At 43.4% G+C, this 20,763-nt stretch overlaps 2 protein-coding genes across 5 annotated transcripts in view; one reads left to right on the top strand and one right to left on the bottom strand.

The window, feature by feature from the left end:
• The window catches only part of hapln1b (hyaluronan and proteoglycan link protein 1b), a 37,945-nt gene extending 31,488 nt beyond the window's left edge, over positions 1-6,457 (top strand). For all 4 annotated transcript variants that reach the window (XM_046317765.1, XM_046317766.1, XM_046317767.1 and 1 more), the window contains exons 3-6: positions 2,044-2,207; positions 4,627-4,825; positions 5,402-5,704; positions 5,914-6,457. In XM_046317765.1, coding sequence (XP_046173721.1) covers positions 2,044-2,207; positions 4,627-4,825; positions 5,402-5,704; positions 5,914-6,203 — 956 coding nt within the window. In that variant the 3' untranslated portion in view covers positions 6,204-6,457. The remainder of the gene's footprint in view (positions 1-2,043; positions 2,208-4,626; positions 4,826-5,401; positions 5,705-5,913) is intronic.
• A 4,947-nt stretch (positions 6,458-11,404) lies between these two features.
• Positions 11,405-20,763, bottom strand: part of LOC124006618 — a 37,609-nt gene continuing 28,250 nt past the window's right edge. The window contains exons 24-28 of the mRNA XM_046316670.1: positions 18,295-18,453; positions 17,927-18,009; positions 12,204-12,348; positions 11,933-12,115; positions 11,405-11,823 (exon numbers count right to left, since the gene is read on the bottom strand). Of these exons, the coding sequence (XP_046172626.1) occupies positions 11,666-11,823; positions 11,933-12,115; positions 12,204-12,348; positions 17,927-18,009; positions 18,295-18,453 (728 nt within the window). The 3' untranslated portion in view covers positions 11,405-11,665. The remainder of the gene's footprint in view (positions 11,824-11,932; positions 12,116-12,203; positions 12,349-17,926; positions 18,010-18,294; positions 18,454-20,763) is intronic.

Here is a 20,763-nt window from a genome sequence, read left to right as displayed (position 1 = left end):
AATGTGTATTGGCTACTGTACTCTTTCTGCAGTGGCAATATAAAGGTTGGTTTTACCACACACAGTGCTATGGTAGAGTGGCATGTCGGGTGCAGCTCACCAGATAAAGCAGTATACTGTACTGTGTGTGTGGTAAGCAGTTCTGTTGAACTTTTGTGTAGAAATGAGCTTCAGCATCGATCGTAGTTTCAGGAGGCAGATTCACTGAGTTGGCTGGAGAGAGGAAGTGCAAACTCACTCCTATAGTCAGTATAGTACTGCTATAGGATCAATGTACCCTCAGTCAGTCAGTGCACCATTGGTTCGTATGGTCCTAACAGGGACGTACAGATGTAGGATCTTAATTTGATCCCTGTTTTATTGCTGAGAGTAGTGCATTCAAGGTTTAAGAAGTGAGTGTATTCAAGATTTTAAAAAGTTTTCTAAGGTTCTCAATTTCCACTTTAAAATGTCAGACTTGATTTGCCCTAACAAAATGGATTAGCCACTACAATTCTGCTTTGAGGATCATATTACAGAGGATGGTCACAGCAGAGGGGTCTGGTCTTTAAACCGACCCCTCAACCATTATGTGCTGGATCAAATATATTGAAGTACTGTAGAAACCAATCATTGTTTTTGAAAAAGTGAAAGTTGCTTCTGGTGGGTGATTGAAATGGAAGTTTCGCTTGTAGCAGTAAGACTATAGAACCTCACTGTACCAGTAAAACCGTGTGCACCCAACAACACTGCCACTGAACAGGTTGACTGCGGACGCTCCATTGTGTACATTACATAGTGCCTCCAGATATATTAGACTTATCAATTTTCTCCACACCAGGAAGAGAGGATTAAATAAACATCAAACACAAGATGAGGTAGTGATGAAATGCACAGTCGAGCTGTATTAGAGAAAACCCTGCAACCAGATTCAGTTTAAAGGGGGTGGGGGTGTTTGGAGCAACAAGCTCTCACCAGTCTCACTGCAAAATTAGACGCCTGTCCGCATCCTCCAAACGTACAATTCCGAAGTGTTTTTGTTGCTCCTGCTGCTCTGTATCGTTCCATTTTTCCAAACATCAAATTTCGAAGTAAAGGGTTAAGTTGAGGCACTCACTGCGAATGGTTCGGCAAAGGCTACGTTTTGGGATTGGGTTCAAACATTACGTTTAGGCACCCATTCCGAAGGGTTAACCTTTGGGATTGGGTTCAAACAAACATGTAAAACTAGTTTCCACAACTGGGATCAAACACCCAACCTTCTGAGCCAGAAGTCACCTATCCACCACCCTAATCCACAACACCCTAGTTGATGGTACTAATGCTCACTGTTGCCCCTAGTGGCCTGTTTATCAAGGCATTTCCCGACATCCTCAGGACATGTCCAATTTCGACGTTGGAGTGGTTTTTATACCTGGTGTAGGAAACCGATTTGTTTGCATGTGGATGGAAATACATGTTAGTGAGACTCTTAGCATAATGTTGTTCTGTGTGGTTGACTGGCAGTAGTTCATACTATTATTATATCTATAAACATCATCATAATAAACACAGTTTTATCTCAGACAGATTTTTGGAACCTGATATTTGACTACAGGGGTTCTCCTAATACTCTGGTCACTTACATTAAATCAGCATTACACAACATGCTACATTATAATATATATTTTAAAAATACAATGTAGAACTATATTGTTTAAATCGAAAATGACAACAACATGGTTTTTGTGACGGGGCTGAACAATAGGGATGTTGTAATTCACTTGGAATAAAAGAGATGGGAGATTATTAGCTATTGAGCAAGCCTCTGCTTCCAAGCCCAGATCTTGCTAATCGATTTCATATGGCATAACGTGATAACAAACAGGTTAAATACCAGTCAGAGAATATAAAACAGCCCATTTTTTGTTAAGATAGAGAGAACCAAACAATGGGTTAGTGTTGTTGTTGAAGTTAGGAATAGAGAATGAGAGAGATACTGTATGAGAGAGAAAAAAAATAGAGAAATGTACAAAGAGAACCACCCCTGTATTACTAATGGTTTAACCCATTCCTTTATTTCAGAGAATGGCCCTCAGCTCTCTGTGGTGACGGAGCAGTCCAAGGTGGTGTCGAGGCGGGGGGGTAATGCCACCCTGCCCTGTAAGTTCCACAGGGATGCGTCACTGCCGGCCAACCCCAAACTGAGGATCAAATGGACTAAGCTGACCTCAGACTACCTCAAAGAGGTGTGTTTACACTTGAACCAATGTCATAAAGCTATAATCAAAATAACTTTTCCATATAATACACTACTTTTGATCAGTCTGGTCAAAAATAGTGCACTATGTGGATTTTTTAAAAACCTTTATTTAACTAGGCAAGTCAGTTAAGAACAAATTATTATTTTCAATGACAGCCTAGGAACAGCGGGTTAACTGACTTGTTCAGGGGCAGAACGACAGATTTTTACCTTGTCAGCTCGGGGATTCGATCTTGCAAACTTCCTGCTACTAGTCCAATGCTCTAACCACTAGGCTACCTGCCGCTCTACAATAGCCTATATTATAAAAGAGACTAGGACAGGGGTAGGCAACTAGATTCAGCCAGAGGCTGAAGTTAGTCGGTTGATGGTCGGAGGTCCGGAAGATAATAATAATAATTTGTACACTGCAAATTGACCACAGCTACGCCCAAAAAGAGATTGTATTTGAAAATAAAAACATTTTTTTTAAGACACAAGCAATTATTTTTTTCTGGTAGTACTTGTGAACATATTTCCTAAAATAAGCAGGTTTTTGCTGAATTCCTGGTGATTTTACTGTCTTTTCTGCCAGAAAATGGAATTGCCCCCCAAAATATAGAGTAAAAGTCAAGTTTGGACACACCTACTCACTCAAATAGTTTTTCTTTCTTTCTTTTTTACTATTTTCTACATTGTAGAATAGTAGTGAAGACATCAAAACTATGAAATAACACATGGAATCCTGTAGTAACCAAAAAAGTGTTAAACAAATCAAAAATCTATTTTATATTTGAGATTCCTTATTACATCTTCAGCACCACTCCAACATCAACAAAACTTTTCTAGGTTTTGTAGTAAAACAGATACAGGAAATGCGTTTCTAATGACGTCATCCGTTTGCAGCATGTGATTTTAACCAATTATGAGTAGGCATCTCTAATGTCTACTAATTGGTTGATGAGGACATTATAAAACCCCATCTTCCTCTATCTTTTTTACTATAAATGTATTGAAAAGTTGTTGTTTTTCACCTAAAAACTAAAGAACCCATAGGAGTGTCATTCCACCAATGTGATGCATTTTGAGTGTAACTTATTTACATTCTATCATAAAGAGCACAAATGTTCAACTACATAAAACACTTCATTTTTCCATCTCAAGAGGTTAAATAAAAAACATTATTATAGTAAGTGCCCATACGTGCCAAATAAAGTAACAGGGTTTGACCGTAACGGGGTTGACCGTAACGGGGTTGACCGTAACGGGGTTGGACGTAGCAGGGTTGGCTGTAACAGGGTTGGACATAACAGGGTTGACCGTAACAGGGTTGGATGTAACGGGGTTGACCGTAACGGGGTTGGACGTAACAGGGTTGGACGTAACGGGGTTGGACGTAACGGGGTTGGACGTAACGGGGTTGACCGTAACAGGGTTGACGGTAACGGGGTTGACCATAACGGGGTTGGACGTAACAGGGTTGAACGTAACGGGATTGACCGTAACGGGGTTGGCCGTAACGGGGTTAACCGTAACAGGATTGACCGTAACGGGGTTAACCGTAACGGGATTGACCGTAACGGGGTTGGCCGTAACGGGATGGACCGTAACGGGGTTGGACGTAACAGGGTTGACCGTAACAGGGTTGACCGTAACAGGGTTAACCGTAACGGGATTGACGATTTCATTTGAACTCAGCCATAAATCCCCTTGTGATGGCGAATGGAAGTTTTTGTGTGCAACAAGGGAGGTGCAATTGAATGGAAGCTTCACAACAACAACAAAACCCCATTTCTAGCCCGTCTATCAACAGGTAACAGGGTTGAAGTGTTATTCTTGTCCCAATCCATTTTCCATAAAACAAAAAACTGAAAATGGCAAAAAAGAGATGCCCAGCTTTACCTGCTTTTACACTACGATCTGACTATTAGATGTTCAATGTTCCTTTAAGAACAACAAATATTTCAAAAGGAATCTTTTCACCATATTAAAACGAGAGTTCAGTTCACGTAACAGGGTTGACCTTAAAATGAGGGACAGATGTCAAATGTAGACTAATCACAGGAAATAGATCATCGTCTTCAAAATGGACTTTGTCAAAGCAACAAAATAACCAGGGCTTTAGGATTATGGTGAAAACTTGGGAGACATTTTGAAGGTAGGTGGTTTCAAATCTATTCTAGGAGTCACACAGGGTGCAAGGAGGGACATGTCAAAATGCTGAATTATTCATGTTGAAAATCTGATTGATTGAACTCCCCCATGGTTTCTATATTAAGTGGAACTTCATTTCATGTGACAGGCTTTTACAATTCAAAAATGGTGCACAATTTCTACTTAATATAACAAAGAGATGCAAAAGGCCCTCATTTCGTGGAACAACCGCGGAACTAACTGACAAATCCTTCTTCTTCTTCTTGTTCCAGGTGGATGTCTTCGTTGCCATGGGTTTCCACAAGCGGAGCTACGGACGTTTCCACGGGCGCGTCTACCTACAGGCCTCGGCCCCCACGGATGCGTCGTTGGTCATCACAGAACTCACACTGGAGGACTATGGGAGATATAAGTGTGAGGTCATCGACGGGTTGGAAGATGGAACAGGCGTGGTGTCCCTGGACCTGCAAGGTAGCACACACTTTAACACACACAAACACACAATTTCACAGTGTGCGTGTCCTCACAGCAGTCTGTCGACACAACAGCTAGTATTCAATATGGACTCTGTTTGACAAAGTTTTTGAGAGAACCGTCCTTTGGTAAAGTCTATTTACTGTGTAGCAGCCTGTCCTTGTCTAAATGGCCCAGGGTTCTGGCTATATATAGCACCGCGAGCTGAGACTACCCAGGAGGACTGTCAGGGGCACACACACGTCAGGCCCGGAGTAATGGAGTTCATCATTTAGGTTTCCATTCCTGGCTCACCTCCAAGGAACAGGGTATAACGCCATGCATCACCCAGCTAGACCAGCTCCATTATATATGAGATTGATCAACTATCACTGCCACCATCAATCTGGAGCTACAGCTACCCACACACACAACAATGGACTCGAAATTGTAGGATTTGAGCAAATGCTATAAGCTCATGGGGTTTATCTTTCTTTTTTTTACAACTTGTATAATGTTTCCCACCTGTTTAAGATGAGTACATGAAACCCCAAAGCAAATGGATGTTTTATGATGTCCCGTCTCTCCTCCCAGGTATCGTCTACCCATACTTCCCTCGGCTGGGTCGTTATAACCTGAACTTCTTTGATGCCGAGCGGGCGTGTCGCGAGCAGGACTCCATCGTGGCGTCGTTTGACCAGCTGTACGAGGCGTGGCGCGGGGGTTTAGACTGGTGCAACGCTGGGTGGCTGAGTGACGGATCCGTCCAGTACCCTATCACCACCCCCAGGGAGCCCTGTGGGGGCAAGAACACTGTCCCCGGGGTACGCAACTACGGCCTCAGAGACAAGGAGAAGAACAGATACGACGTGTTCTGTTTCACCTCCAACTACAAAGGTGTGTGTGTGTGTGTGTGTGTGTGTGTGTGTGTGTGTGTGTGTGTGTGTGTGTGTGTGTGTGTGTGTGTGTGTGTGTGTGTGTGTGTGTGTGTGTGTGTGTGTGTGTGTGTGTGTGTGTGTGTGTGTGTGTGTGTGTGTGTGTGTGTGGGGAGGGGGTGGTTTGTGTGTACATGTTTATCTAACTCTCTCCCTCCCTCCCTCTCTTAGGGCGGTTCTACTACCTGATCCACCCCTCCAAGCTTACATATGACGAGGCTGTGGTTGCGTGTCAGAAGGACGGAGCTCAGATTGCCAAGGTGGGCCAGATGTATGCCGCCTGGAAGCTATTGGGCTACGACCGCTGTGACGCCGGCTGGTTGGCTGACGGGAGCGTCCGTTACCCCATCACCCGCCCCCGTAGGCGCTGCAGCCCAACAGAAGCTGCCGTGAGGTTCAACGGCTACCCCGACAAGAAACACAAGCTGTACGGAGTCTACTGCTTCAAGGGCCACAACTGAGAACCCCAATACGCTCACACACACACACTCACATTACACTAGAGAAGCTAATACATTTACAGAGAGTAGGATGGAGAGGGAGACGGGAAGAGGAGTTAAGAGAGAGGGAGGTCCTATAGGAGAAGTTACTGATGTAGAAAACGTAAAGAAAACATTCAAACTGTGATATTTTCTTTTTAGATGCAGTAAAACGAGAGGTGTGAGAGTCATTTTAGCAAACCATGTTTTTTTTGTAATCTGGGACCTGATAGTGTAGGGGGGGGGGGGATATGTTCTTTAATCGGTTATTTCTACGTAGGAACAGAAAGGGAGGATGGATTTGGGTAAAGGGTTGGTGGGAGGGAAGGGAAGGGGAGGGAGGGAGGGAGGGAATGGTGGTGGAGAAACAGATGATGTCACATTGTCCCAAAGTGACATTGTAAGTGGACGAGGCATACCGTAGCTTGAAGGAAGTCCTTGGACTGAGAACAACCTAGTAAAGCGTCTGACAACTGAACGGATACCTTTTCTGTTCAATTAAACCCAGGACAACAAAAGAGCAACAATGTTCGCACAAACACAAAAAGCAAAGATAGCGTAGCTCAAGCTATTATTATTATGTTATAGAATGCAACTACAGCACAATGAAAATCCAGTCTGCTGTCCATCTTTGCAGGGTGCTACAACAGTGTCATGTACTTCACCATCATTTTGACTAGTTTATTTAATAATGTGTGTGGACCAAACATCATTCTCATCATAGAAATGGATAAAAAAAAGGAGAAGCCAACCATTACCATTGTTCAGTTTATTTTTTACTATGAATATGTAGAATGTGAGTATCTAGAATTGTATTTCTGTTTATGGATGTCTTTTGATATAGAAATGTTGTTTTATTTTCTGCGCTACGCTATCCCAGAGTTCTGTGCTCAGTCACAGAGCTCAAGTGATGAAACTAACCCCAGAAACATACAAACGAGGAAACCAAAATACAAATGTTGCACTGGACACTGTTTATGTCAGAAGTCTTACGGTGGCCTGGAAGGGACAAGGTAAACCGCATTTAGTCCTCAGCAGTAACACAAAATGCCTGGCAATAGTTGTCTTACTGAGTAGTATTGTGACACGCAGACCTGCAGTATAATTGTATGTTAAACACTAGTTGCTGTGCCTCTATGTACACCGTAGCCTCTAGTTTAGAAACACAAGGCATGCCTCTGAGCTTTTATACACAGCAGAAAGCCAAAAGCAACACTTGCAGTGTAAATCCCTATTTTTTTTCAAAATATTTTTTGTGTACTATTTTTGACACAAATAGTTTCTTATAGTGAATGAGTAGACACAGTGATATCTGCGAAACTGGTTGTTAGAGCACTGACTGACAAGCTGTTAGTTAGCTAACGATGCCATGTTAGTCTGCATGGCTAAGCTAAGCCTCAGGCCAACAGCTCAGGCATATCTATTTATCTGCATGAACACAGAGCCTGCGATACCCTCGCTCACCACTAGCAGCGCAGCCCACTCTAGACTAGCCCAGTGAATTGGCCAGATAATCATCCTATTTAACAACACCATTGGTTGCCGCAGGTACAGTAAGAGACTCCCATGTAAGAACAACACAAGGGCTGACGTACACTAGCTAGCTCCTAGAGAATGTTAGGTCATTCCTGGAGTGTTAGGTTAGCTATACTTGGCTCGACCTTACAGAGTTGGCTTATTGTTGAGTTAGCAAGAACTTGGCTCTACCGTGTCCTATCACAACTGCACTCAGAGGTGAGTACAGGAACTCCAGTGGGAGGAGTAAAAAACACGGACCGTTATCACAAAGACCTGCTGGACAGACACATATTTATATTGAAATTAGCCTCAGAAACGACGTTAGTACGAGAAATATGTACACTACCGTTCAAAAGTTTGGGGTCACTTAGAAAATGTCCTTGTTTTTGAAAGAAACACATTTTTTTTGCCCATTAAAATAACAGCATCCCGGAGTCGCCTATTCACTGTTGACGTTGAGACTGGTGTTTTGCGGGTACTATTTAATGAAGCTGCCAGTTGAGGACTTGTGAGACATCTGTTTCTCATACTAGACACCCTAATGTACTTGTCCTCTTCTCGCATGGAATAGCCTTCATTTCTCAGAACAATAATAGATTGACGAGTTTCAGAAGAAAGTTCTTTGTTTCTGGCCATTTTGAGTCTGTAATCAAACCCACAAATGCTGATGCCCCAGATACTCAACTAGTCTAAAGGCCAGTTTTATAGCTTCTTTTAATCAGGACAACAGTTTTCAGCTGTGCTAACATAATTGCAAAAGGGTTTTCTAAAGATCAATTAGCCTTTTAAAATGATAAACTTGGATTAGCTAACACAATGTGCCATTGGAACACAGGAGTGATGGTTGCCGATAATGGGCCTCTGTACGCCTATTTAGATATTCCATTAAAAATCTGCTGTTTCCAGCTACAATAGTCATTTACAACATTAACAATGTCTATACTGTATTTCTGATCAATTTGAATGGTATTTTAATGGACAAAACATTTGTTTTTCTTTCAAAAACAAGGACATTTCTAAGTGACCCCAAACTTTTGAACGGTAGGGTACCTTACTTGTTTCCCCTGTCAGCAAAGCACAGTGATTAACACTTTTTAAACAGGAATCATGAGCCACGACAATGATTATGATAAACACAAGAGAGCTTCTGTCAGAGAACGTTACAAATCTGTCAGAAAGTATCACCAATGCTTTTCTTCGACTGTCGTAACATGCTCATCGTGAACCTTTACTAACAAAACATTTTTGGCTGGTTCAAGAACTGCCCGTGACTTATTTTAAGAATGAACTATGTCATGTAGCAATTCATTCAAAAGGTTTAAGAAACAACTACAACCAGGAAATCATTTTTATCCCTACACTGTTTCGTGTACGTACAACATTACTCAGTTGCAGTACTGTTTGTAACCATGTTAGGAACTTTTTGGACCCAAAGTCAAGAGGAAAATAAAACAATTCAAATAAAGAATCCTGACTTTGCTTCTTATTTGTTGCCATGGAAACCAACATACCTGGACTTGCAGCTTCGTGCGTATACCACTGCTGAGTGATGTAGGAATAAGGGCTATAGTAAGAGCCATGGTACAGTATCTATTGGTAGAGGAGAGGGGCTGGTTTGGGACTGAAGCACACTGTGATTGCCAGGTGTAAAGACATAGGCCTTCAGTGATTCATGCCTGCACACACACACGCACACACACAGGACCTCAGTAATGTACGTGTTTCCAAAGGGTGGGGACGTTTGCGTAAAGGGTTTTCCTGCCAGTTTGGGGGGAATTACAGAAGTACACAGAGGCCTTTTCATGGTATTTCCTGTTCTGTTCGCTGATCTTGCAACTGAAAAATGTCTGTCAAAGCAGCAGATTGTTTTAGGAGCTGGATGACGGCATGAGGTGGAGACGTTGGTTTGCTGGTAGCGGCTCATATATTCATGCTGGTTTCCAGAGGAGAGCACTATTCTAGGATCCCCGACCTAGCCTGCAAGCAGCTGTTGCCTGGACCCACAGCGGGGCTGCACTGACTGACAAGACAGGAAAGATACTCATTTATTCAGTTCAAGCCTTTCATTCATTCCTCCATCCATTCGTTGATTCACTGTGGGGAGAGGATGCGTCATCCGTCGTCACTCACACCGGTAAAACCCCAGACTTTCCTCTGTGGGCCAGTCACTACTTATGACGGGTAAAGACACTGGGATACTTTTTCAATAAACTCAAGTGGATTTACCGAATCATCTCCTGCACTGAGATACGAAGTGTGAGAATATGGACACACACTGGGTGACATCGGTTTATTCGTATTTGTTTTTATTGCACAGTCAGCGCAAGGTGAGATGGGAGCACAGGATGGTGTATAGGTATAGTATTAGTGGGTTTTTGGGGGACATACACAACAGATACAAGAACATAAAAACGGACAAAGTATTCACCCCACCCCATACAGCATAGAAACACACGTCATTTGGATGATAAAACACTATGATAGAACACATACAGGGAGAGAAGACAGAACGGATGAAAGCATGATGTAAGACAAGATTCCTTCAATGCAAGGCAGATGTCTGGAAAAAGCCAAACAAGTCACCCTTACAATAGCCACTTCAGTTGAACAGTATCGCAGGCCGTGTATAAAGGTGTAACAATATGCAATAAATTAAAGGCCACAGCTTCTTACATAACTTTTCCCACCTACAAGACCTGACAGTCATTGCACTCTCTCTTCTCCCATGTGTCATTGCACCCATAACAATAATAAAATTGGTTAAGCGTACGAAGCCCATTCCCTTTAAAAAAAACATTGCCTTTAAGGAGAAGACGTCGGCGGATGCGTTTGTATGTGCTGGAGCGCCACCGAAGCAGGTGACCTGTCACAGACGCCGCCTGACACGGACCTCTCGTCACGTCCTCCCCTATAAGGAACTGATTGAGCTCGTTCCTGATATGAGTCCTACTGCGTGCACCATACAGGCAACAGTCGTTAATGAGACAGATTTCACTTCATGGCGACTTTTCAAATAAAGTGACTGACCGAAGATTGTGATAAACGAGTGGCTCTTCGTCTCACGTTCTGTGAGAGAGAGAGAGAAGGGGGGGGGGGGACATTGCAAATATTGGAAACAATGTAACAATTCATGTTCCTTTAACTTAATGGGCTCTTTCATGGGGATATTGCAAACGTGTCGCCAAAAAAAACAATTGGGGTTTTAAGTCTGTTATTTTTACTGGATTATTTCTATGGGGTAAAGAAACAGGGTAAGGGGAAAATGTTCAGAAGGCGCTGGATTGAGAAGGGTTCATTTCTAGAGCAGAAGCGGTCAAGTTCTCCAGTTCTGGAGATGGACATTGGACACTGTGTTAACCATTAAGGCACTGTGGTGTCACGGGTTGTGGGAAGAATTAGAAGTGATGTGGGGATGGATTTCACGAAGCAAGGTCAAAGTCGAGTTAGCCAGCTAACTTAAATAAATATTCTGAAACTTAAATTTGTCCTGGTTGAATTTGAAATGGGACTCAATCCTCTCTGTAACAATGTTCATAACACCTGTTTATAAACTAGAAAAGTGTTTTATCAGAGTTTATCAGAGTTAGCTTGCTGATTATGACTAAACTTTGTGAAATAACCCCATGCCCCTATCCAGATAAATTGACATACATATACATACACACATATATATTTATACACATATATATATACACATATATATATACACATATATATATGTATATCTATGGGTTCTAGCTAGCCCGGTGGATATGATCTGATCTGAGTTGCTCTGGGATTAGGGATGCAGAATAACTGTACATTTTCTCAGAAATTCCCACATTTTCCAGAAATCCAGTTCCTTTTGCAACCGTATCTGCGCTTGTAAGGACTGACCAGAGATCAGATTAGTGTTGATGTCTCCTCTCGCTCTGCTGTTTTTGCTTTTAGTTGTTGGTCTTCTGTTGGCCTTGATTGTTTTGGCTGTTGTATTGTTGGTTTTGATAGTTGAACTGGCTGTGATCATTGTGATTGTACTGATTCTGGTTATGACTGTGATTGTCGGTGTGTTTCCTGGAAGCGAAAGACTTCTGGTAGGTAGTGGCTGAAACAAACAAAAAGAGAGATTGTCAATGTCGTTGGATCTAGGCCCTGATTAGTTGGGTGGGGGGGGGGGGGGGTAGTCAGAGACAGAAGAAGTGGGCAGTACTCACGGCTCATGCAGGTGACCTTGGGGCTGTCCCATTGGCCGTTGTCACGGCAGCGGATGGTGGGGGGGTATCTCTGTATGAAGCCGTTTTTACAGTGGTAACGAATCAGAGTGTTGATCTCATAACGAGGCTTCATAGAACCAAACACACGAGCATCCTTCACTACTGGTGGCTGGCCGCAAGAGACTGGAGGGAAGAGGGAGGACAGGTGTTAGGTATGCATGCGTGCGTGCGTGCGTGCGTGTGTGCATGCGTGCGAGCGTGCGTGCGTTACCTGTGCCCTTCTTGCAGGTGAAGGTGAGGTGGTAGTTGCAGGGTACGTCATTCCACTGTCCTCCCTCGTGCCAGATCATCACCACACAGTCCTCTCCAGACTGGAAGAAACTGTCTGGCTGGTTGGGACGCCAGTGCTCATATTGCTGCAAATACAATCGCACGCTGTCATCATCACCAAAGTGTAGGCCTTTTTTACCTGCAGCCACATTCATTAGCCACTTTACTGCATCCCAGTTACTCTGATAGACCTCATAGCCCTCATACAGTACAGGACCCTTAATCAGACTACACCTGACCTACAAGCTAGTCACCTCATAACAGAATCTTAATGTAACTTCTTTGCAAATCTCATTAATCACTAGCTTCTATTGGGACCAGATGGCAATACATTTCAACAAGTTTATTGGGACACACAGTTCCTTTTTGAACCCTGCTATTTACGATTCCCTATTTTATTCCATATTTCATTTCATCATTCACTGAGGAGGATGGATCTCTCCTTCACTGATGGAGACTCCTACTGCAGTGGTTCCTTATCTATTACTGTACCACTAACTGAATTTGACTCTTTTCCCCACCTTTATTTAACCAGGTAGGCTAGTTGAGAACACCTTTATTTAACCAGGTAGGCTAGTTGAGAACACCTTTATTTAACCAGGTAGGCTAGTTGAGAACACCTTTATTTAACCAGGTAGGCTAGTTGAGAACACCTTTATTTAACCAGGTAGGCTAGTTGACAACACCTTTATTTAACCAGGTAGGCTAGTTGAGAACACCTTTATTTAACCAGGTAGGCTAGTTGAGAACACCTTTATTTAACCAGGTAGGCTAGTTGACAACACCTTTATTTAACCAGGTAGGCTAGTTGACAACACCTTTATTTAACCAGGTAGGCTAGTTGACAACACCTTTATTTAACCAGGTAGGCTAGTTGAGAACACCTTTATTTAACCAGGTAGGCTAGTTGAGAACACCTTTATTTAACCAGGTAGGCTAGTTGAGAACACCTTTATTTAACCAGGTAGTCTAGTTGAGAACACCTTTATTTAACCAGGTAGGCTAGTTGAGAACACCTTTATTTAACCAGGTAGTCTAGTTGAGAACACCTTTATTTAACCAGGTAGGCTAGTTGAGAACACCTTTATTTAACCAGGTAGGCTAGTTGAGAACACCTTTATTTAACCAGGTAGGCTAGTTGAGAACACCTTTATTTAACCAGGTAGGCTAGTTGAGAACACCTTTATTTAACCAGGTAGGCTAGTTGAGAACGCCTTTATTTAACCAGGTAGGCTAGTTGAGAACACCTTTATTTAACCAGGTAGGCTAGTTGAGAACACCTATATTTAACCAGGTAGGCTAGTTGAGAACACCTTTATTTAACCAGGTAGGCTAGTTGAGAACACCTTTATTTAACCAGGTAGGCTAGTTGAGAACACCTTTATTTAACCAGGTAGGCTAGTTGAGAACACCTTTATTTAACCAGGTAGGCTAGTTGACAACACCTTTATTTAACCAGGTAGGCTAGTTGAGAACACCTTTATTTAACCAGGTAGGCTAGTTGAGAACACCTTTATTTAACCAGGTAGGCTAGTTGACAACACCTTTATTTAACCAGGTAGGCTAGTTGACAACACCTTTATTTAACCAGGTAGGCTAGTTGACAACACCTTTATTTAACCAGGTAGGCTAGTTGAGAACACCTTTATTTAACCAGGTAGGCTAGTTGAGAACACCTTTATTTAACCAGGTAGGCTAGTTGAGAACACCTTTATTTAACCAGGTAGTCTAGTTGAGAACACCTTTATTTAACCAGGTAGGCTAGTTGAGAACACCTTTATTTAACCAGGTAGTCTAGTTGAGAACACCTTTATTTAACCAGGTAGGCTAGTTGAGAACACCTTTATTTAACCAGGTAGGCTAGTTGAGAACACCTTTATTTAACCAGGTAGGCTAGTTGAGGACACCTTTATTTAACCAGGTAGGCTAGTTGAGAACACCTTTATTTAACCAGGTAGGCTAGTTGAGAACACCTTTATTTAACCAGGTAGGCTAGTTGAGAACACCTTTATTTAACCAGGTAGGCTAGTTGAGAACACCTATATTTAACCAGGTAGGCTAGTTGAGAACACCTTTATTTAACCAGGTAGGCTAGTTGAGAACACCTTTATTTAACCAGGTAGGCTAGTTGAGAACACCTATATTTAACCAGGTAGGCTAGTTGAGAACAAGTTCTCATTTGCAACTGCGACCTGGCCAAGATAAAGCCTAGCAATTTGACACATACAACAACACAGAGTTACACATGGAAACAAAACATAGTCAATAATACAGTAGAACAAAAGAAAACAAAAAGTCTATATACAGTGAGTGCAAATGAGGTACGTTAAAGAAAGAAACAGGCCATGGTGGCGAAGTAATTACAAAATAGCAATTAAACACTGGAATGGTAGATCAGCAGAAGATGAATGTGCAGGTAGAGATACTGGGGTGCAAAGGAGCAAAATAAATCAATAAATACCAGTATGGGGATGAGGTAGGTAGATAGATGGGCTATGTACAGGTGCAGTGATCTGTAAGCTGCTCTGACAGCTGGTGCTTAAAGCTAGTGAGGGAGATGTGAGTACTCTGCCCGGAGTACCACTGAAGTACCGCCTAATGTGCATTTTACCAGTAGCCCTATGGTCTCATGAGTCTTCTTAAGTACCCCCGTGGGTATGCCAAGTACACCCATGGGGTGCTAGTAGATCTACAGCTTCACCAAAAGATCTACAGCTGCACCATTGAGAGCATCTTGACTGGCTGCATCACCGCTTGGTGTGGCAGCTGCATGGCATCCGACCGCACGGCGCTACAGAGGGCCAAGTACATCACTGGGGCCAAGCTCTCTGCCATCCAGGAACTCTATACCAGGCGGTGTCAGAAGAAGGCCCAAAAAATGGTCAAAGACTCCAGCCACCCAAGTCAGAGACGGTTCTCTCTGCTACCGCACGGCAAGCGATAACGTTACACTGGAACCTACAGGAGCCTGAACAGCTTCTACTCCCTAGCTATAAGACTGCAAAAAGTGAGTTAAATGGTTAACCAGAGAGTTACTGGGACTATTTGCATTAACCCTGTTGCTCCTTACTATCTGTCACTTTATTCCAAGTTATATGTACGGTGTATTCGGAAAGTATTCAGACCCCGTGACTATTCCCTCATTTTGTTAGGTTACAACCTTATTCTAAAATGTATTATATCGTTTTTTCCCCCTCATCAATCTACACACAATAACCCATAATGACATCACAATACCCCATAATGACATCACAATACCCCACAATGACATCACAATACCCCACAATGACAAAGCAAAAACAGATTATTATTATTTTTTTGCAAATGTATTAAAAAAAACGGAAATATCACATTTACATAAGTATTAAGACCCTTTACTCAGTACTTGTCCCGAAGCCACAACTGTGTTGTCTTTACTAAGTGTTTAGGTTCATTGTCCTGTTGGAAGGTGAACCTTCACACCAGTCTGAGGTCCTGAGCACTCTGGAGCAGGTTTTCATCAAGGATCTCTCTGTACTTTGCTCCGTTCATGTTTTACTCGATCCTGACTAGTCTCCCAGTCCCTGCCGCTGAAAAACATCCCCACAACATGATGCTGCCACCACCATGCTTCACCGCAGGGATGATACAAGGTTTCATCCAGACGTGACACTTGGCATTCAGGCCAAAGAGTTCAATCTTGGTTTCATCAGACCAGAGAATCTTGTTTCTCATGGTCTGAGAGTCCTTTAGGTGACTTTTCTCATGTGCCTTTCACTGAGGAGTGGCTTCCGTCTGGCCACTCTACCATAAAAGCCTGATTGGAGGAGTGCTGCAGAGATGGTTGTCCTTCTGGAAGGTTCTCCCATCTCCACAGAGGAACTCTGGTGCTCATTCAGAGTGACCATCAGGTTCTTGGTCACCTCCATGGCTAAAGTCCTTCTCACCCGATTGCTCAGTTTGGCAGGGCGCCCAGCTCTAGGAAGAGTCTTGGTGGTTCCAAACTTCTTCCATTTAAGGATGATGGGAGGCCACTGTATTCCTGGGGACCTTCAATGCTGCAGAAATATTTTGGTACCCTTCCCCAAATCTGTGCCTCGACACAATCCTGTCTCGGAGCTCTTTGCAAAATTCCCTCGACCTCATAGCTTGGTTTTTGCTCTGACATGTCCAGTCAACTGTAGGACCTTATATAGACAGGTGTGTGCCTTTCCAAATCATGTCCAAGCCATTGAATTTACCACAGGGGGACTCCAATCAAGTTGTAGAAACATCTGAAGGATGATCAATGGAAACAGGGTGCACCTGAGCTCAATTTTGAAGTCTCATAGAAAATACTGAATACTTATGTAAATAAGGTAAAATAAGGTATTTCTGTTTTTAATTTGACTAAATTAGCAACATTTTCTAAAAACCTCTTTTCACTCTGTCAGTATGGGGTATTATTGTGTGTAGATTGATTGGGGAAAAATACAATTTAATCCATTTTAGAATAAGGCTGTAATGTCACAAAATGTGAAAAAAGGGAAGGGGGTCTGAATACTTTCTGAACGTACTGTATCTACCTCAATTACCTCGTACCCCTGCACATCGGCTCGGCACTGGAACCCCTTGTACAAAGCCAAGTTATTGTTACTCATTGTGTATCTATTATTACTGCATGTTTTCATTTTCTATTATTTCTCCAATATTTTCTTTCTCTCTGCATTGTAGGGAAGAGCATTTCACTGTTCGTCTACACCTGTTGCTTACGAAGCATGTGACAAAGGACATTGGATTGGATTTGAATCGCGCTGAGGTGGAGTAAAGGTGTCAGCTCACATACTCCTTTAAAATACAATAGTCAGAATTCATCTACGATCATTGAAGAAATCTGTCATTCATTTGGATGTTTATGCTGAATAGAGCTCAGTCAGTGGCTGTAATATACAGAGAAGCCATAAGGGGGCGCTCCATCTAAGTGAGCCAGCCCCATAATCTCTATCTGTAGCTGACCCAAACGTTTAGCCAACTTCCAGACAGGGAGAGTTCTCCCAATCTCTACCCGCCAATCACCTCTCTCTTCCCTGGGCTCTTTTTTGTCACAGTGTCCCTGGGTCAAATGTCTTCAACAATGCAGTGATGCATGTTAACTTGAACACATGCCCAAATTCACACTGGTACACCTAGAACTGAACAAGGGTGTGTCTTGCAGTACTGAGAGATAACTCCATTAAAACAACAGTGTTTCAACATTATCATCTGTGTCTCTCTCCTGTGGCTGTGCGTGGACAGAAACACTCACACACACACACACTGTCCTTCCTCCATATCTCAGTCCAGACGTCATACAGAGAAAACAGCTGGACAGTGTGTGTGTGTGTGTGTGTGTGTGTGTGTGTGTGTGTGTGTGTGTGTGTGTGTGTGTGTGTGTGTGTGTGTGTGTGTGTGTGTGTGTGTGTGTGTGTGTGTGTGTGTGTGTGTGTGTGTGTGTGTGTGTGTGTGTGTGTGTGTGTGTGTGTGTGTGTGTGTGTGTCCTTCTGTGCTCAGTTGTGTGGCGCTGTGTGTGTGTGTGTGTGTGTGTGCACACATGACTGTGTGTGGACAAAAGCGTGTATATATATTATTATTATATATTATATATATTATAAGAAGTAACACTCGTATCATATAATATCTTATCAGGGTGATTTTCTCCTGTCTTACCATGATGCTGCCGTCAGTCCAGCGGAAGTCTCTCTCAAACATCTTGTCGTTTAGACCGATCCACTGGTAGTCATGGCCCAGACCTGGGGGTTAGAAACAACAGTTAGACCTGCTTCTCTTTAGCTCTACCACAGGAAATAACAAAGACATTTTAAGACGTGTTAAAAAACGAGCCTCATGTTCCCAAAAAACTGCTTTCTCAGCCCAGAAACACTGCCAAACTTTCCCTCTCTCCCACTTTCCTGAACTCTGTACCTCCCTTCTCCCCTACCCCTTCCCAAGTTCCTCTGTCTAACCCAATAACGCTGGCATGTTTACAGAAGAGATTACTCTCTACCCACTGACCTCTCACCCTAAGGCGGACTTACCGTTGACATACAGCTGCTCCTCCTGTGACAGGACACTGACGAGGTGGGCTCCATGGAGACGGCACTCCCTCTCGGCAGCGTCCCAGGTGCGACGGTGGGTGATGTGCTTATAACACTGGCTCCGGAACTTCTGCCAGCCATACTCACACACCTCCGTGTCTGGGGGGGTGAGAGGAACCAATGACTAACTATATCTCCACAGATGAAACAAATTGCACAAACTTGGAGGTGTAGAGAGAGCGAGAAACAGAGGGCGAAAGAGAGAGAAACTAAAACAAAGGGTGGATTGTAAGAGAGAGAGAGAGAGAGAGAGGGAGAGACAGAGAGAGAGGGAGAGACAGAGAGAGAGAGAGAGAGCTCCAGCTGGCTGAATGAGCTCACAGAGTCTTAGGCTCACAGTTGAAGTTCATTAGCCTGTTTCGAAACACTCACCAGTACCTTATTCTCTAGGCCAAACACGCAAGCTTACCTCGCTGTCATGGACGCACGCACATTGAACCCGCCTATGCAAGGCCAGTCAATAGATGAGAACAGAAGGGCATGCTTCTGCACAAAGGGAGTGTAGCGCCATAGTGAACCCTCTTTGTTAATGTTGTACTTGGTTAGATTTGGCTATGGGATGCATGCCAGTGTGCCCACAATAATACACTATAGGGCCAAAAGTATGTGGACACCCCTTCAAATTTGTGCATTTGGCTATTTTAGCCACACCCATTGCTGACAGGTGTTTAAAATCGAGCACACATGCAACACTCCATAGACAAACACTGGCAGTAGAATGACCCGTACTGAAGAGCTCAGTGACTTTCAATGTGGCACTGTCAATAGGATGCCACCTTTCCAACCAGTCAGTCCTTCTAGAGCTGACCCCGGTCAATTGTAAGTCCTGTTATTGTGAAGTGGAAATGTCAAGGCCACACAAGCTCACAGAACGGGACCGACCGAGTGCTGAAGCGAGTAGCACGTAAAAGTCGTCTGTTCACGGTCGCAACACTCACTACCGAGTTCCACACTGCCTTTGGAAGCAACGTCAGCACAAGAACTGTTCTTTGGGAGCTTCATGAAATGGGTTTCCATGGCCGAGCAGCTGCACACAAGCCATAAGATCACCAGGCGCTATACCAAGCATCGGCTGGAGTGGTGTGAAGCTCACAGCCATTGGATTCTGGAGCGTTCTCTGGAGTGATTTATCACACTGGTATTCCGACGGACGTTCTGGGTTTGACGGATACCAGTAGAATGGTACCTGCCCCAATGCATAGTGCCAACACTAAAGTTTGGTGGAGGAGGAATAATGGTCTGGGGCTCTTGTTCATGGTTCGGGCTAGGCCCCTTAGTTCCAGCTAAAGGAAATCTTAACGCTACATCATATAACGACATTCTAGACGATGCTGGGCTTCCAACTTCGTGGCAACAGTTTGGGGAAGGCCCTTTCCTGTTTCCGCCTGACAATGCCCCCGTGCACAAAGCGAGGTCCATACAAAAATGGTTAGTGGAGATAGGTGTGGAAGAACTTGACTGGCCTGCACAGAGCCCTGACCTCAACCCCTTCTTGGGGATGAATTGGAACGCCGACTGTGAGCCAGGACTAATCGCCCAACATCAGTGCGCGACCTCACTGATGCTCTTATGGCTGAATGGAAACAAGTCCCAGCATCTAGTGAAAAGCCTTCCCAGAAGAGTGGAGGCTGTTATAGCAGCAAAGGGAGGGGACCAACTGCATATTAACGGCCAAGATTTTGGAATGAGATGTGCGACGAGAAGGTGTCCACAAACATTTGGCCGTGAAGTGTACGTCAGAACGCCATGATCCGGCGCACTGCTGGCTTGGATGAGGTGACCATTCACAACATGAATCCCTGGTACACTGTTCTCGTGAAACAAGAAGTCTGAGTAGTTGTTTAGAGTAGTTCCGTCATTCTGGAAGTTTCTTCTGTGTGTTCTACTCTGGAATGTTGAAGTTCAATAGGTTACAAAAAATGTATTGATGAGACAATTGATATGGTGAATGCCAATCTGTAAAAAACTATTTTAATTTCTTGAGTTTGTTACCCTTATGCTTGTTTCCCACAAGAATTGATGTTATATTCATTGCTAGGGAATGACCAGTCCCATTCATACCATACAGGCTGAATAAGCAGGTCTTTGTGATGTCATTGATTATAATGGGTTGGAATGACTAGAGAAACATACAAAACATATACTGTATTTAACCTTATAAAGGCCTCAACCAAGACTGGTAAACAGAGAGAGAGAGACAGAGAGAGAGATACAGAGAGAGAGACAGAGAGAGAGATACAGAGAGAGAGAGAGACAGAGAGAGAGATACAGAGAGAGAGACAGAGAGAGAGATACAGAGAGAGAGAGAGACAGAGACAGAGAGATACAGAGAGAGAGAGAGACAGAGAGAGAGAGATACAGAGAGAGAGATACAGAGAGAGAGATACAGAGAGAGAGATACAGAGAGAG

This window comes from Oncorhynchus gorbuscha, linkage group LG20, assembly GCF_021184085.1.
Source record: "Oncorhynchus gorbuscha isolate QuinsamMale2020 ecotype Even-year linkage group LG20, OgorEven_v1.0, whole genome shotgun sequence".
Classification (NCBI taxonomy): Eukaryota; Metazoa; Chordata; class Actinopteri; order Salmoniformes; family Salmonidae; genus Oncorhynchus; species Oncorhynchus gorbuscha.
Note: the sequence above shows the minus strand (reverse complement) of the source record. Positions and strands in the feature narration are given on the sequence as shown.